Source organism: Pseudophryne corroboree, chromosome 1 (genome assembly GCF_028390025.1).
Source record: "Pseudophryne corroboree isolate aPseCor3 chromosome 1, aPseCor3.hap2, whole genome shotgun sequence".
Lineage (NCBI taxonomy): Eukaryota > Metazoa > Chordata > Amphibia > Anura > Myobatrachidae > Pseudophryne > Pseudophryne corroboree.
Genome location: NC_086444.1, coordinates 347,969,271 through 347,986,221, shown reverse-complemented (window position 1 = coordinate 347,986,221; position 16,951 = coordinate 347,969,271). Strand labels below are relative to the sequence as shown.

General features: G+C 45.1%; 1 protein-coding gene across 3 annotated transcripts in view; it reads left to right on the top strand.

Annotated features, from left to right (window-relative positions):
• The window catches only part of LOC135069606 (uncharacterized), a 110,435-nt gene that overhangs the window by 69,767 nt on the left and 23,717 nt on the right, over positions 1 to 16,951 (top strand). For all 3 annotated transcript variants that reach the window (XM_063964698.1, XM_063964697.1, XM_063964699.1), the window contains exons 5-6: positions 8,130 to 8,272; positions 13,270 to 13,503. In XM_063964698.1, the coding sequence (XP_063820768.1) occupies positions 8,130 to 8,272; positions 13,270 to 13,503 (377 nt within the window). The remainder of the gene's footprint in view (positions 1 to 8,129; positions 8,273 to 13,269; positions 13,504 to 16,951) is intronic.

Genomic DNA, 16,951 nt, shown 5'->3' with positions numbered 1-16,951 from the left:
TATAGCTTGAGAGTGCTAGCAGTAAATCCTAAGGTTACAGTACACTATTTCTACACAATATAGGGGGTTATTCCGACCTGATCGCACGCTCAGATTTTTCACTGCGCTTCGATCAGGTCAGCACTGCGTATGCACCGCAATGCACAGGCGCGTCGTACGGGTACAAGGCGTATCGTTGCTGAGCGATGGATTGTATGAATATTCTGTTCGCGCAGCCGATCGTAAGGAGATTGACAGGAAGAGGGCGTTTGTGGGTGTCAACTGACCATTTTCTGGGAGTGGTTGGAAAAACGCAGGCGTATCGAAGCATTTGCGGGGCGGGTGTCTGACGTCAATTCCGGGCAAGAACAGGCTGAACTGATCGCAACGTTCTGAGCTACTCAAAAAACCTCACAAAACTTTTTTGTACCGCTCGGCTGCACATGCGATCGCACACTTGCAAAGCAAACATACACTCCCGTATAGGTGGCGACTATCTGTTCGCAGTGCTGCAAAAAATAGCTAGCGAGCGATCAACTCAGAATTACCTCAATAATGCTGTACTGAAGACTGTCAGTGTTTTGGATAATACAAAATTAAAATACTAATTAAGTTCAAGTAAATACAAAGATCTGTTGTTTTCTTTTAAACAGACATCAAATGGAATTTGTCTTTCCTGCAAATATCAATGAAATAATATGAAGAGGGCAAAGCTATTAATTCCAAACATTTAGAAAGGGTAATCTGGGGGTGTGTGGCTTGGCATCGGAACGCAGCAGCTGTGCAGAAACTGAGCTCCTGCTTGGGCCCTATTTAATGTGTTACCTACCCTGCTTATTTGTCCGTAGGGACCCTACCTGACTTGCTGAGACTCCCCTGCACCTGGTAGATAGGATCGCGGAGCCGGCGGGTGCATCCAGTATCCGTACGGGTTGCGGCCTGTCTGCCAGGTTGGAGCTAGGGACTCAATTTGCTCCTGGCCCGGACCGGAAGTGGAGCTACCTGTGGCCGTGGACTGCGGTGTCCTCCGTCCCTTCGCAGTTTGACTACCCCTCCTGCAGCTGCCTCCCGCCCAGCTGATACTGGCGGCGGGGGGACCCGCTGGCCGCGGCACTCGAATGTCTCTCTGCTGTCTGGCGGTGGGCGGCGCCGATCACGTGACAGGGCGCCCGGGATCCGGCGCTTCCGCCGCTTGCTCCCCGCTCCCCGCTGGGCTGAGGTCCTCTCTGCGGCTGCCGGACTGCTTCCCGCCCCCACCAACGAACTGACCCTGCTGCCTGAGGCTTGATATATGTGCTGCTGGAGCCCAATAATAAGGGCTGGCGGGCGCCATTTTACTTGCTGGCAAGGTGCCCATACAGTACAGTGTTGTGCTAGTCTGGGGGTGGCATTGCCCCCTACATATCTAGCCAAAACCTTGCTCACTCACACCAGTCACTGTCAAGGGGAGGGGCATTGCTCCGGGAGGTCTTCAACACTTTGTACTTACCTGGCCTATAGATAGAGGGTATTGCGACCACTAATTCATCACGGTGCGGCCGCATCCATTGCATTGGATTTGCTACCTGTTGGTCTCTATCACCTGCTTTCTCGCACCTACACTGAGGATGCTCCCTTCTGCTGGGAACCCCCGCAAGTGCGAATGAAGCTTCTTTGACCTCATGTCGCTCCCTCTGTTTAGTGTAATGTCATAACAAGTTTATCTATAGTGGAGCTGTCCTTTCGTTTATACTTGACCCACTGAACTCGTTTACCATAATACACGTCTCCTTTGCATTATGCCTCCTAAAAAAGTGAATGTTGGTAAAACTGCCTCTCAGGTTGCCTTCTTTAAACCGTCACCCAAACCTGCCAAGCCGCAAGAATCTAGTGCTTCCTCTTCCAAAGGACTCTCTCCTGCTTCGGCTTCTGGTAGTAGTGCGTCCTCACCGGGTCCAGCGCCTGTTAAGCATACCGCTATGGATGATAGCGACCCGCTTACGGTTGGCTCTATGAAGGCCCTGTTATCATCCTTCAAAGATGAAGTAGCTGCGGAATTTAGGGCCTCACTCCATGTGTGCCAGCAAGCTGTTGACGAGTTAGGTGGCCGGACGGATCACCTCGAGACAAAGATGGAGGAAGTAGTGGGTTCCCATAACGCTCTTATTTCTTCTCACGATCAACTGGAAATGGCGGTTTCTCTTCTGAGGGAAAAGGTGATGGAAATGGAAGACAGATCAAGGAGAAATAACCTGAAATTGAGAGGGGTCCCGGAGACTGTTTCTAATAGTTCTCTACACGATTACGCTATTGCGGTGTTCCGGAAACTGGCCCCGTCACTTACTTCTAGTGATCTCCTGATAGACCGTATCCATCGCTTACCCAAAGCTAGGAACGCACCTGCGGATGTCCCCAGAGATGTCCTGATGAGGATCCATTATTTTCATGTGAAGGAAACTTTACTACGGGCAGTCAGGCCATCCTCGGATACTGCAAAGGCGCTGGGCTCCCTTCAGCTGTTCAGTGAATTTTTCTAGAGACACTTTACTGAAACGCCGATCCTTTTAACCTATTACCAGTGTAACACCACCTCTTCATGACTTAAACCACTATCTGTTGGTCATCACTAATTTCCTATCAACTCAGCAGATTATACACTCTTATCTAATCCGCTGCATTAAAATGCCTATGGTGACACCACTGTTAGACATCTACACAGAAGGTGGATCCACACCACATTAGGCAACAAACCTTTCAATCTATTGGTGCTCAGATTAACCGACGGGATATCACCTTAGGAGACTTTGGCTATTCACTCATTGTCAGTGGACATATGTTAAGCCACTCCTGTGACTATATATAATAATTTTTCACCTTGGCAGTATTTACTGTTAATTAATCTTATACAATTCTGGTATTTATATTTTTATTTAAAAATACTTGATCTTGATTGTCACACTATATCTTATATGATCCTAAATAAAGGTTAATTTTTATTCTCATTTTTTCATAAAGAGTGCCCCAGCACAGAGTCTTTCTTTTTTTCCCCTCTTTTCAATGTAAACCCACTGACTCTGGGAGCGCCACCGACGGCATATTTACACATCAGTGTTACATTTCCGATGTCGGTCACGGACACATTTCCTCATAATAAGGTCTTGTCTGTTATCATTTACCAGTGCGGAACACCCTCTTTTTCTTTTTGCACTATTACCAGTGTTCTCAGGAGAGCCGACATTCCATATCAGTGGGGATTCCCCACTAAATTGTTGATATCAAGGGACAGCTCCACGATCGTTCTCACTAATGTGCCGGATGGCATGAAAATGTTGGAGAGATGGAACCTAGTCGATCCTTCGGACCGCAGCTCTCCTGTTCGTGTTCTTCACCAGGACTGGTCCAAGGCTGGATCGGGCTGATCCCTGTGCCGCGATATAATCTAGTCTCTCTCAGCTCCTCTACCGTTAACCTGCATTTGTTGCTTGTTTAGTTCATTGTTTACTTGGGTAGAGAGTGGGAGTTCTTTTCTATGGAGTGACGTTCCTCCTCCTGCTTTAACTTTAAACATTGTTATGACTGTTGTTTAATATGTTTGGGCGTTCTAGCTTGGGGACCCTCCGGGCTTCCCTATGCCATTTGTTGGCCTCCTGTTGTTCTTCCGTAGTGGGCAACGGATTTTGTCGCTGCTGCGGATGGCGCGGAGGGGCCCCAAGGAACGCCTTCAGTTCTTCATTTTGGGGTGACGGGGGTTTTAGCCGCTAACCCCCACGTTCATTCTCCAGGTGACCATGGTATGGTGCCTGTTTTGGCCCCTGGTGGGGTCAGTTCAGTTGTTTTTTTTCTCCCCTCTATGTTAGTTTTATTGAAAAAAAATTTTTGTCTTCCTATTGCCAGTACACGTATTCTGTTATAGTGCCTAATGCGGTTGTCATCTATTGCACCTCCACCTTTTTTTTACGATGTTTAATATAGTTTCCCTTAACGTTAAGGGCTTGAACTCTCCTCAGAAGAGGAAGCTTGCCCTTAACTACTTCCATAAACTCAAAGCTCATATTGTCGCGGTCCAAGAGACCCACTTCAAAGAGGCAGCACCTCCTCTGTTTCGGAACTCTAAATTCCCTCATTGCTACACGGCTAATGGCCCGGAGAAAAAAGCGGGTGTAGCTATCCTAATCTCCCAACAGTGCCCGTTCAGTCTCTCAGCTCAATATCCTGATCCCGAAGGGAGATATTTGATATTTTGGTTGGGAAGATAGATAGTGTAGATGTCACCCTGGTGTCCTGCTATGCCCCTAACACTAGACAGTTGGCCTTTTGTAAAAAGTTCTTCTCAGTATTGCAGACACGCTATTGGCGCACTCTTGGTACTGGGGGATTTTAATATAGTTCTGAATCCGCTAATGGATTGGTCCAGGACGACCGTGCCACATAGTCTCAAACCTCACGATCCCGCTAAAGGTTTTCGTGGATTGATAGTGGAATATGATCTTTACGACATCTGGAGATCTCGTCACCCTACGACGAGGGACTATTCGTTCTATTCACATGTCCATCGATCATATTCTAGGATAGACTTAGCCTTTTCCGACAGATGGACGTTAGCTTCCATCAGCAAAGTTGATATTCTGCCTATGACGTGGTCAGACCACTCTCCCTTGTTTTTAGCGTGGGATATAGGGGGTAGAAGGGTCGCCCCAGGGCCATGGAGACTGGGATATGGTGCCCTCTCCTGTCAGGAAGCTAGACAAGCGATTCAACAGTCTGTGTCCCATTATCTATGTGAAAATGACCCCAACGACACTTCAATATTTAATCATTGGTGTTCTCTTAAGGCTGTCGTTAGGGGGTCGGCCATACAAGTCGCTGCAAAGCCGAAGAGGGACTATAAACAGGCTTCTGATCAAGCTGAGTCGGAGGCTCTTGATTTGGAGAGGGCCCATAAAGTGAACCCGACTAATAAAACTCTTTATAGGCGACTTCTCCTTGCTCGGGAAAAAGTAAATTCCTTCTCATTGCGTGAAGTGCAGCGTAATATAGCGCGACTTAATCAGAAATTCTACGTTTTTGGCAACAAGGCTGGTCGACTGTTGGCTAGTAAATTGAGGGGGCGTAAAGTGAGGGAGCGTGTGCACCATGTTTTAGCGGTGCTAATATATCTGATCCGCACCATATCGCTGACGCGTTTGCAGAATACTATTCTACCCTCTATAACCTTCGGGACGATTTGGATACCCCCCAGCCCTCTCAAGTAGATATTGATGCTTTTCTCCAATCCTTATCCTTCCCCTCCCTAGACTCTGCACCCTGCCTGTCCCTGAGCTCCCCCTGGACAGCGGACTAAATAATGGCGACCATTGACTCGCTTCCACCTGATAAAGCCCCTGGCCCAGATGGATTCCCCGCTAACTTCTATAAATCCTTTAAAATGGAGCTAGCCCCGGTTCTGGCATCCGTGTTTGGCGAGGCCACGTTGGTTGGGCGTTTCCCGAAGGAAATGCTCAATGCACGAATTGTGACTATTCCTAAACCTGGGAAGTCTCCATCCTCAGTGCAAAACTATAGACCTATAGCCTTGTTAAACACGGATGTCAAGATATATGCTAAAAAGATAGCTAATCGTATATGCCCCTTCCTAACCCATCTTATTAAATCAGATCAGGTCGGGTTTATTCCGGGCAGGCAGGCTCCGGACAACACTCGCCGAGTCCTAGATGTGATGGATTACTATGATTCCCTTGGGTCCCCTCTTCTAATACTTTCCTTGGATGCTGAAAAAGCATTCGACAGGCTTCACTGGGGGTTTGTGCAGGCTGCGTTGTGTCGCTTTGGTTTTCAGGGAAGTATACTAGACTCTATCCTCGCCCTCTATTCTTCTCCTTCGGCGATGGTTTCAGTTAATGGATGCCTATCTGCTAGTTTTGATATCACCAATGGTACGAGGCAGGGCTATACGTTGTCACTCCTTATATTTGCCTTAGCAATTGAGCCTTTGGCGGAGACGATTAGGTTGGCAGCGGATGTTCATGGTCCTATTATTGGTGATGTTTCTCACAAAATCAGTCTTTTTGCGGACGATATCCTCTTATGTCTAACGAGACCGGAGCTCTCTCTCCCTGCCCTTCACCAGATTCTGAAGCAGTTTTCCGAGGTGTCCTATTATAAATTGAATATCTCCAAAACTGAGGCCCTCCCTTTGCATATTTCCACAGATTCTGCGTGGGCACTTCAGAGTGATTTTAGATACACGTGGCAGTCTAAATCCCTCAAATATTTAGGTATTAACCTAGCTAGAGACCGCGACTTGATCGACTACAACTATAAGCCGTTATTACAGGCCTTTGAAACTCTGACCAAAGATTGGATGCTGCATGAGGTGTCCTGGCTGGGCCATATAGCGGCCGCTAAAATGGTGCTCCTACCAAAGTTAATGTACCTCTATAGAGCTATTCCGAGACTTCTCCCTAAGCCGTTTCTCCATAAGTTTAATCAAACTCTAATCAACTACATATGGAAAGGCTCTAAACCTAAAATAGCTAGACATACCCTTTCCCTTCCGAGACTTAGGGGAGGTGCTGCCTTCCCGGACCTCGAGACCTATCAATCAGCTTGTATCCTGAGCCAGGTTAATGATTGCTTTTTATCGGGGTCCTCTAAACAGTGGGCTACTATTGAGAGCTCCATGGTGGCCCCCTTTAGGCTCCCTGATCTCCTATGGTTACCTGCTACAGTGACTCCTCGCCAGACCCAGACCTGTAAGGCAATAGCTACTACGCTTCAGATTTGGCGTAAATTTATTTCTTCTCAAGCGGAGATTGTCCCTGTCTGCTATAGCTGCCCTAATTCTTTCTTTGAACCTGGACACGTGGGCTGAAAAGGGGGTGACCTCATTGAAGGATGTGCTCCAAGTAGAGGGCCTAGTTCCTTTTTCCCATCTCCAGAGTGAGGCCAGTGTTTCATCTCAGGACTTTTATAAGTATCTCCAGTTGAGACACTGGATCCAGAGCCATATCTCATTCCCCTTGACTAATTTAGTTTGCCCTCCCCTACTGTTATCTAAACTTCAACTGACAGCTCGGAGAGGTAATATCTCTTGGTGGTACCAGTTCTTATTGTCGGGACGGGCCTATGGGAAACTGCCCTCTTTGATTAAATGGGAGAAGGACCTCTCCCGGGTCCTGGCCGATGAGGATTGGGATGTCATTTTCCGTACTTGCTTTAAGGTTTCTAAATGTGCTCACCACTCGGAAATGTTTTTTAAATTGCTCCACAGAGCCTATTTCACTCCCGAGCGGCTGCATAAAATCTGGCCTACAGTTTCACAGTTTTGCTGGAGGAGCTGCGCCTCGATCAGTGATATCTTTCATGTGTTTTGGGTTTGCCCGGTCGTGCGACCGCTCTGGAGGGAAGTATTTTCTCTGGTCGGTGAGGTGTTGGGAACTGATGTCCCTGCAGACCCTTTAACGGCTCTGTTTCATTTCTACCCAGGGCCACTGTCCCAGGGTGACAGGTACCTTATGGGACATATTTTGATTGCCACTAAGGCCTCCATAGCTCAACTGTGGAAATCTCCTTTAGTTCCCACGTCTGCTGTTATTTTAGATAAAGTCCACAGGCACTACCTATGTGAAACGGTGGAGACGGCATTTTCCTCCTCTGCCTCTTCTAGTCATATGAAGTGGTTTAAGTGGAGTGAGTTCCGTGAGCGCATGGGTCATTCTGTTATCTACAGTTCACCCATAGACTTTACTGTTCTCGATTCCCCTACAGAAAATCCCTGAGTTGAAATCAATTCTTCTGATTAGGTAGTAGACATTTTGTTTTCGTATTCCCTGATTCCGTGATTGTGATGCGGCTTTGCCCGCCTTTTCTTTTACTGCTGTTGATTGTGTCTGGCAGTTTCCCTCCCCCGTTCCCCTTTCCTCCTCTTTTCCTCTATTTTTTGTTATTACTTCTTTTTACTATCTTTGTGTTCATGTTTGATTGTATTTGATTTGTTATATGCCACTGATAATATATTGACAAAACCCAATAAAAATTATTATAAAAAAAAGAAAGAAAGGGTAATCTGCATGTTTTCTGGTTAACACAAGGTCTTGTGTCATAGTGTCCTGGGACACAATAATCCTGCTCCAGCATGAACTTGTCATGCCCGTGCTCTTTTTATCTTGTAGCTGCTGATGTTTCACATCAAACATACCAGGATGAACCGTCTCTGTCCACTGTCACAGTGACCGATTCAAACAGTGATGAAGTTTTTGTCATCTCATCAGGAAATAACACAGACCATCTCACCTTTAACACCTACCCAGTACAGGTTAGTACATATGTGTACTTTGGATACCATGTTATATTAAAAAAACAATAAAAAAAACAATAATGCAGTCATAGAAATACAGTTTGGGCCTGATATTGAGTAAACCCCAATTTTATGGCTGGAATGATGGCATCATTTTTTTAATCTCTGATAGACTCACCCATGGGTCAAACCAGCTCTGTGCCACTGCGGCTTATCCTTGCACCCCTTGGCTGGGGGCCGCTACAGTAATAGTCTATACCAGGGGTTCTCAAACTGTGTGCCATGGCATCCTGGGGAGCCGTGAGGCTTTTGCATGGGTGCCATGGGTTGGTGGTCAAGGATCAAATAAAATTTATTTATGGTCAAAGTTAAAGGCAAAACCAGTTCTAGTGGCTGCCAATCATAAAATATGTGGACAAACAGAAACACACCACCACATAACTGAACCTAAGGATGACTGGTAAAATTTGCTTAATTTAATAAAAAAAATTTCTTCAAAATTTATCAATTATAAACTTTTATCCTAGGGCTGCTGGGAAACAAATTCTGATACTCTAGGTCGCCATTATTTAAGAAAGTTGGGAACCACTGGACTAGACTGTACTGAAACCAAAATACAATTGCAATAAAGTCCTTTATGTACATCACATTTGCTGTTTGAATGCACAAGTATAAAAAGTAAATGTCCACCTGTTGCAGCCTCACTCTATATAACACTCTTCAAAAGCCCAGGTATGAAAACATATAGACATATCTGCTTATCTGTTACTGTAATGACATTGGGATATGCCCCAACTTCATTACCTACTCAGCCAGTGAGGATATCAGCCAATCTACTAGAGCCACCCATCAACTTTATGTTCCATTACTGGAGTGTAAGTAGAAGAGTGAGATGTAAATTCCAGTGGGCTAGGTCCATAGGTCCGTTAACTTATCCCAGACTCAGTGGGTTAACAAGTGTTAGCGGGATATTTTGCTGGGTGAGGAAAAGGGGCTCTAATTAAATAGCCCTGGGTGCTAAAGCCTTAGGCTCTCCACCCCCCCCTCCAGTAAATTATCACATCTAATTAAATCCTCCCCCCCCCCCTCCCACTAGTGTCTACTCAGAGCTCAGTGCAGATTGAATTATTCAGGCCAAACTAGCCACTGTTGAGCATCCTGAACAGTTTGCAAACTTAATTTCTAGATGATGTGTGGCATGGCCTTTCTACCTATGGTAATTAGGTTCTCTTGTTGATCCTGCATAGTCATCCAGTGAAGAAATAGGGAATATTCCAATTAATTTTAAGCCTAAAACACATTAGTATTAAAGACACAGCCAGCTTCTTCCTCCTTCCAGGATTCCCTTTTTAAGATCCATTTGTGAGAAGGCCAAGGATTTAAAGTAAACCAAGTTATCAAGGATCTAATTAGCAAAGAATGAGGGCAGTTGGATAAGAGTTGGTCTAATCTCAAGAGACATGACCTACATGAAACCTTTCTAAGATGATGAAGCTTCGAAGTGGTGTTTGGTATGTAAAATGAATGCTGCTGTAGCCATTTTTTCAGCCAGGACCACTATTTTATTACAAGATGGAGGCCCATTGAAATTTCGTTTGGATAGAATAATGGAAAGTTGCATCAAGTCAATAAGATATCTCGGTGGATACCCACAAAGAATTGTTTGGAAATTTTTCCTTAAAAGCCATTTTTCCTCTCTGTGATAGGCTTTATTCGGGAGTAGTATGTTATGCCGGCGGTCTGGTTTCCGGCGACCAGCATACCGGTGCCGGAATCCCTAGTGCCGGCATACAGACAGCTGGGTGAGCGCAAATGAGCCCCTTGCGGGCTCGCTGCGATCGCCATGCTGCGGGCCCGGTGGCATGCTATTTATTCTCCCTCCAGGGGGGTCGTGGACCCCCAAGAGGGAAAAGAACTGTCTGTATGCTGGCGGTCGGGATTCTGGCGCTGGTATGCTGGTCGCCGGGAGCCCGACCGCCGGCAAAGTGAAGACCACCCGCTTTATTCTAAGGATAACTGCATACAATTGCCATGGCTTGCTTCCAATCATTTTCTTCGGGAGCACTTCAGTAAAGCATGGTGCTAACAATCTGGCAAGCCTGTATTCAAAGCAGAATGGTGACAGCTCTGCTAATTAACTTTTTGTTATAGGGTTAGAAAGGGAGGCCCTGGCCGAGGCCTCTCAATAACTCTCTTGTGGCTCAGCTTTCACGGAGTCCTGTAGGTGTTAGCATTTCAAATTCTGTAGAGGTCTGGGTACTTACCCCTCAGTATTAATGGACAACATTAGCAGTGCAAATCACATTTCACTCAATACTCAAAGGAAATATTTGTGTTAACTATCATTGTTCATCCTCCACAATAGAATTTAATCCATTATGGAACAGTCTGCAGACTTTACTGGAAGAGGCAGTGACATATAATTTTCATGTGTTCCAGGGTGGCAGTTTTCTATTTCATGCTCTTCCTGTTATGAAATTCATATTGGCGTTTAAAAAACAGGATTTATGGAGGCTAAATCAATTCACTAACACAAGGCACTACCAAATGGAACATATGAAGTCCGTTTTCCATACAATAGAAAGTCCTACTTCTCCATATTCTGTCATATGTCAACATCATTGATTCCTCAGATTTATCATGCTGGATCATTACTTCTAATTCACCACTCTCCCATCATAGCCTCATCCAAGACGTAAATATGTGTTAGTATATTTAAGCCAAAAAAGCCACATTGAATTTGGTTATATTTGTCATTCATTTAAAAAAAAAATACAAATAGGAAGTCACGCCACATTGTATGAGCATATGACGATAGCAGCATGCAAGGTCACTTGCTTCATTGTCCACAAATAATATACTCTGCTAGAAGTCTGCTGTAATAGGGTTGAAGTTACCAAAAGGATAAAAGAAAAAGGGGCAGAATAGATGGGCCAAGAGGTTCTTATCTGCAGTCAAATTCTATGTTTTTAAGTAAAATAAAATCATCCAGTACATGAGCTGGTTTCATCAGAAGATTAGTCTCTGAGAAAACTCATGGCTATTTAACTAGATTATAGCCAAGCAGTTATATACGTCAATTCACTTAATGAAACTCTTAATCATATCATTGGGAACAGAGAAGGGTAAAAAAAAAAAAAACTATAAAAACTTGATATAATTAATATACATTGCCATAAATTACATGCATCACAAAATCAGAAAAATGCACAACAAAGTTTTCCAGTTACTGGTTCTGAAGTTTTGATTTACTCAAATAGATAACTGCAGCAACTCAGAACAACAAAGCCGCTCAGTTCAGCTCTCATCACAAGAGCATCGTAGCAGGAGGAATAGATGCTCAGTTGGTGCCATGGAACTTCCATCTGGAATATAATGTTTTTCTTCCTTTATTCCTGTTTCACAACTTTTTTTTCCCAATTTAAGCAGAGGATCTGAGTGTTGTTTTGGATGCTATAATGTCTGATCTCTTTGGACCTTGAGAAGAGGTCTTCCTCAAGTGGCTCACCCACAAAGTGTTTTTTTGTTTTCTATTAGCAATCATGTCTGGAATTACGTGCCCTATGGCGTAAGGAGGCTTTTCTGAACATCTGTATCACAAAGTGGTGTTGCAAACTAATCCTCCTTGAAGTAGCTTCTAATTTTCGTATCAGGAGATCATACTTCTGTCTCTCAGCCCGCAGCCAACTAACAGCAATGTATAATAATTGCAATTTGTTTATCTCTCCATAACGAAGGAATTTAGGAAACTAGATCAGCTTTTTGCTTCCCGAGGGACCATATAAAGGGCATGCTCTGTATAATCTAGAAACTGTCCGACATCTCTCAAGATGGTCCAGGGATATATTTACACATGCATGTATGAGGAATAGACATGAGGTGCTGGAAATCCTAAGGGCATATTCTAAAAGGTTGATAGCAACCTACTGGGCATGTAGACCAAAGATCATCAAATAATCTCCACAAAGTAGCGGTGTTGTCTTCTCCTCTCGCCATTTACCAGTCATTTTCTTATGGATGTGACGCCTTCGGCTGATGCTCAGTTTGCAAGAAAATTCAATCAAACACTAATTCACAAAGTTGTCACTGAGCACTGTCTTTTTTTCTTTTTCTACTGGTTGGATACCTCCCAATTGTATAAGGCTGCAATGGAGGTGATACTGAAATGAGAAAATGTACCATTGTGTTTCTTTATTTTATTTTAATTCTCCATGGTAGCCTTATATTGTCACCTGTGTTTACAGTTGATCCTTTTGCGGGGATACCATTTCTATTTGCTGTCTCTACTTGGCTGATTATGGACTTATCCCATTTGTGTAAGGCTGTCATGGAGTATTTCAAGGAAATGAAGTTAATGGTAATAATTCTCTTATTTCCCTCAAACTTTTGTTCATATTAACTTCTGCTATTCAATTTTCTAAGTGTTTGACTTAAAAGCTTCCGTGATCATTTTTATGTTGAATTTTATGGTCTAATGCCATATTTTGCAAATCCAATGTGACTTGGTGTTCAGAGTTTCTGTCCTCTTGTAAAATACAGAAAGAGCAACGTGTTTCACGTTAAACCTGTAAGATGATTTTTACGCATATTACTGAAATCCTAATAAATCAGAATTGCTCCCACGCTACTTAGCAATGTTCAGAATAATCTTCTTGCAAGTAGGGTTTACTTCTATTTCTGCAGCAGATTGTTTCTCTAGAAATTAATTCCTGGAGCAGTTTTAAATTGTTGCACTTCATTTAAAAGGAAACTGCGGTGTTGTCTTACATGAATTCTGATACTTTATTTTTTTTTATTAGACCAACTTTCCACTTGTGGAAAAAGTTGACACGGGGGTGGGGTGGTCGTCAGGGAGTGGAGACTATGTACGGTGATAGTAGTTAAAAATGTACATTTCATATTTTTGTTGCACTGGTCACCATTAAGACATAACAGTGGTGTTATCAGGCACCTGAAGTTTTCTGCCACTAATATTTTCTACTTTGTAGTGTTTTCAATTCTTTCTTTATTTATAGGAAGGAAACTTAAAGAGGAGTGTAACCAGCCCTGCATCTGTGTCTGACTGGCTCACTTCAGATTGCTCTAGTGTGGGTTTAAGTATAGAGGACAAAGCAAATGAAGTTGAAGATATAGATCCAAGCAGACAGAGGACTTGGAGTGTTCGCACATTTAACAGTCTCCTGCCTCAGCTACAGATGAAATGGCTCAGCCGGACTTCTAGTGGTTCCTTTACAAAACTGGTGGACAGTGTGAGTAACTTGAATGTAAACAGCCCATTATTTGGTCTAGGTCTGTTGTAAAGCACTTCTGCATACAGGATTTCTGGATTGCTTTTTAAATTTGTGACCTACTAGCAGTTACTGAGTAGTTGCTTCAGAGAATACATCTTATATCTGTAAATGTGAGGCCATCCACTTATGACAATAAATGAAAAAGTACACAAAAAACCCCTTGGGGAGGGGGCAACCTCTTTAAGGGTTAATGGTCCCGTTCCCCGCTGACAGGACACTGAGCTCCTGAGGGACCTATTTGCAAGCCAATCACGGCGAGCTTACAGTCCCGCAGCATGCCACCACCCCTAACAGAGCCAGAAGAATGAAGAGTGGTGACTACTGAGCCAGCGTCCCTGCTAGCGGGGCGCCGGCCATTATGGCGGCATGAGGTTATGGAACTGCACGGCTTCTAAACGGGGCGTAATGCGTATCCGAACATAGTACATAACTGCATCCCCGTACAATGTACACAGTGCCCATACTGGCACAACAGCCTTAAAACGGTTTTCTCCATTTTAAGCACGAGATTCCTCAGCCAGTATAAAAAAATAAGTGGGAAGACCGCACGCCATTGAAGGGGCGGGGCTTCACTATGAGAGGATCCAGCAGCTCACAAGCGCCATTTTCCCTCTGCAGTGGACACAGACGCTGACAGGACAGGGACGTGCAGCTCCTCAGTGTGACTCCAAATTACCTCAGCGGTACCAGGGGGTCATAGCAGGGGGGGAGCGGTTACTAGTGTACTAAGTCCCCTATCAGGGTACTTAGTCTGCGACCCGGCTAAGCTTGGCATTAGCGATAAGGGTGCTGTGGCAGCTGGCTCCAAACATCTCTGTGTCTCCCTGAAGGGCTTGTGCTTAACCTTTCCTCTGTGTGTGTGTGTGTGTGTGTGTGTGTGCTGTCACATTACATTATGTCATGCAAAGAGTGTGTGTCTTGTACCACAGAGTGTTCCTCTTCACCAGGGAACTCACTACTAGGTACTCAGGGTTCACAGACTAGCGGGGCTGAACCAGAATGGGTTAATTCTCTAAAGGGAATGATCTCAACTCTTTCTACAAACTTGTCCCGCAATGAGAAAGAGACTCAATACTTAAAACAGACTGTGGATTAGTTTATGAACAGAGACTCAGTCCTCAAGACAGCGTCTCAGTCCCCTCCCATTTGTCCGCAAAAGCGATCTCTGGCCCATATTCTGCAGTCTGGCTCTGACACTGACAGGTCAGACATGGAGGAGGGGGAGGTGGACTCAGAGGGGGGGAAGGGGGGGGGGATGCAGCTCTGTCACAGGGAATAGAGGCTCTTATAGAGGCTATCAGAGATGTTCTGCATATTCCTGATAAGGTGTCAGAGGAGTGTGAGGAATATTATTTTAAAGTAAAAATGAAGTCCTCAGTCACTTTTCCGGCATCAAAGGAATTGAATACCCTGTTTGAAGAACCTTGGGTTAATCCTGATAAGAAGTTTCAGATCCCTAAAAGGTTGCTCTCATCTTTTCCTTTTCCTCTGGAGGATAGGAAAAAATGGGAAAGTCCACTGATAGTGGACACATCAGTCTCTATGCTGTCACGTAAAATCGTATTGCCTGTTCCTGGTGCAGCCTCCCTGAAAGAAACGGCTGATCGTAAAATTGAGACTACACTCAAATCATTGTACACAGCTGCTGGGGTTGGCCAAAGACCCACTATTGCATGTGTGTGGATCACTAAAGCAAATGGTTAGGTAACCTAATTGAGGGGTTAGATTCCTTATCTAGGGGGGATGTTATCTTACTCCTGCAGCATATACAGGACTCTGCGAACTTTATGGTGGAAGTCATAAACGAAATAGGCGTGCTTAACGCACGCACCACCGCTATGGCAGTGTCGGCACGCAGAGGCTTGTGGCTACAACAGTGGACTGCTGACGCGGATTCCAGGAAAGGCGTGAAAGGCCTACCATTCACAGGAGAGGCCTTGTTCGGAGATGAATTAGACAAATGGATCTCCACAGCTACTGCAGGTAAGTCTACGTATCTTCCTTCCGCAGCCCCCCCATCCAAGAAGACTTATTCAGCTTCTAAGTTACAGTCCTTTTGGACAGCCAAGTTCAAGGGCAAATCCAGAGGTGCTTCTACGTCCTCCAGCGGCGTAAGAGGTAAACCACGCAAACCAGCAACAGCAGGTGCTCAGGAACGGAGTTCAGGCTCTGCTTCCTCAAAGACTTCAGCATGACGGTGGACCACAATGCCTGGAGGGCTGTCAGGTGGGAGCTCGCCTACAATTCTTCAGTCAAATCTGGTCAAATTCGTGCCAGGATCCCTGGGTCATAAATCTTATTTCTCAGGGCTACAGACTGGAGTTCCAAGAGCTCCCACCTCACAGATTCTTCAAATCAGGCTTGCCAGTTTCACAAGAGGCAAGTATAATTTGACAAGATGCCATCCAAAAATTGGTAAAAACTCACGTCATTGTTCCAGTTACACCTCATCAGCTATCAAGGGGTACTATTCCAACTTGTTTGTAGTACCGAAACCGGACGGTTCAGTAAGACCAATTCTGAACCTCAAGTCTTTGAACCCGTACTTACGAGTGTTCAAATTCAAGATGGAGTTTCTGAGAGAGGTGATCTCAGGTCTGGAGGAGGGTGGAATTCCTAGTGTCTCTGGATATCAATCATGCGTACCTTCACATTCCGATATGGCCGCCTCATCAGGCTTACCTACGCTTTGCACTGCAGGACTGTCACTACCAGTTCCAGGCCCTGGCATTTGGTCTCTCCACTGCACCGAGGGTCTTCACGAAGGTGATGGCAGAGATGATGTTTCTACTCCGCAAACAGGGAGTGAACATAATTCCGTACCTGGATGATCTCCTGATAAAAGCACCGTCCAGGGAAAGGGTGCTGGACAGCATTGCTCTCTCAACCAATCTCATCCAGGATCACGGGTGGATTCTGAACCTTCCGAAATCTCACCTAGAGCCAACACGGACGCTACCATTACTGGGAATGATACTGGATACGGAGTCGCAGAAGGTGTTCCTTCCGTTGGAAAAGGCATTAGTGATCCAGTCGATGGTTTGGGATGTCCTGAAGCCAACCCAGATATCGGTGCATTCACCTTCTGGGGAAAATGGTGGCCTCTTACGAGGCTCTTCAATATGGAAGGTTTCACGCACAGCTCGATCTGTTGGACAAATGGTCTGGATCGCATCTTCATATGCACCAGAGGATCCGTCTGTCGCCAAAAGCCAGGATCTCCCTTCTGTGGTGGCCACAGACTTCTCACCTCATTGAGGGTCAGAGGTTCAGAATTCAGAATTGGATTCTGTTAACCACAGACGCAAGCCTCAGAGGTTGGGGAGCAGTCACTCAGGGGGTGCAGTTTCAAGGACGATGGTCCAGTCAGGAAGTCGTCCTTCCAATCAACATTCTGGAACTCAGG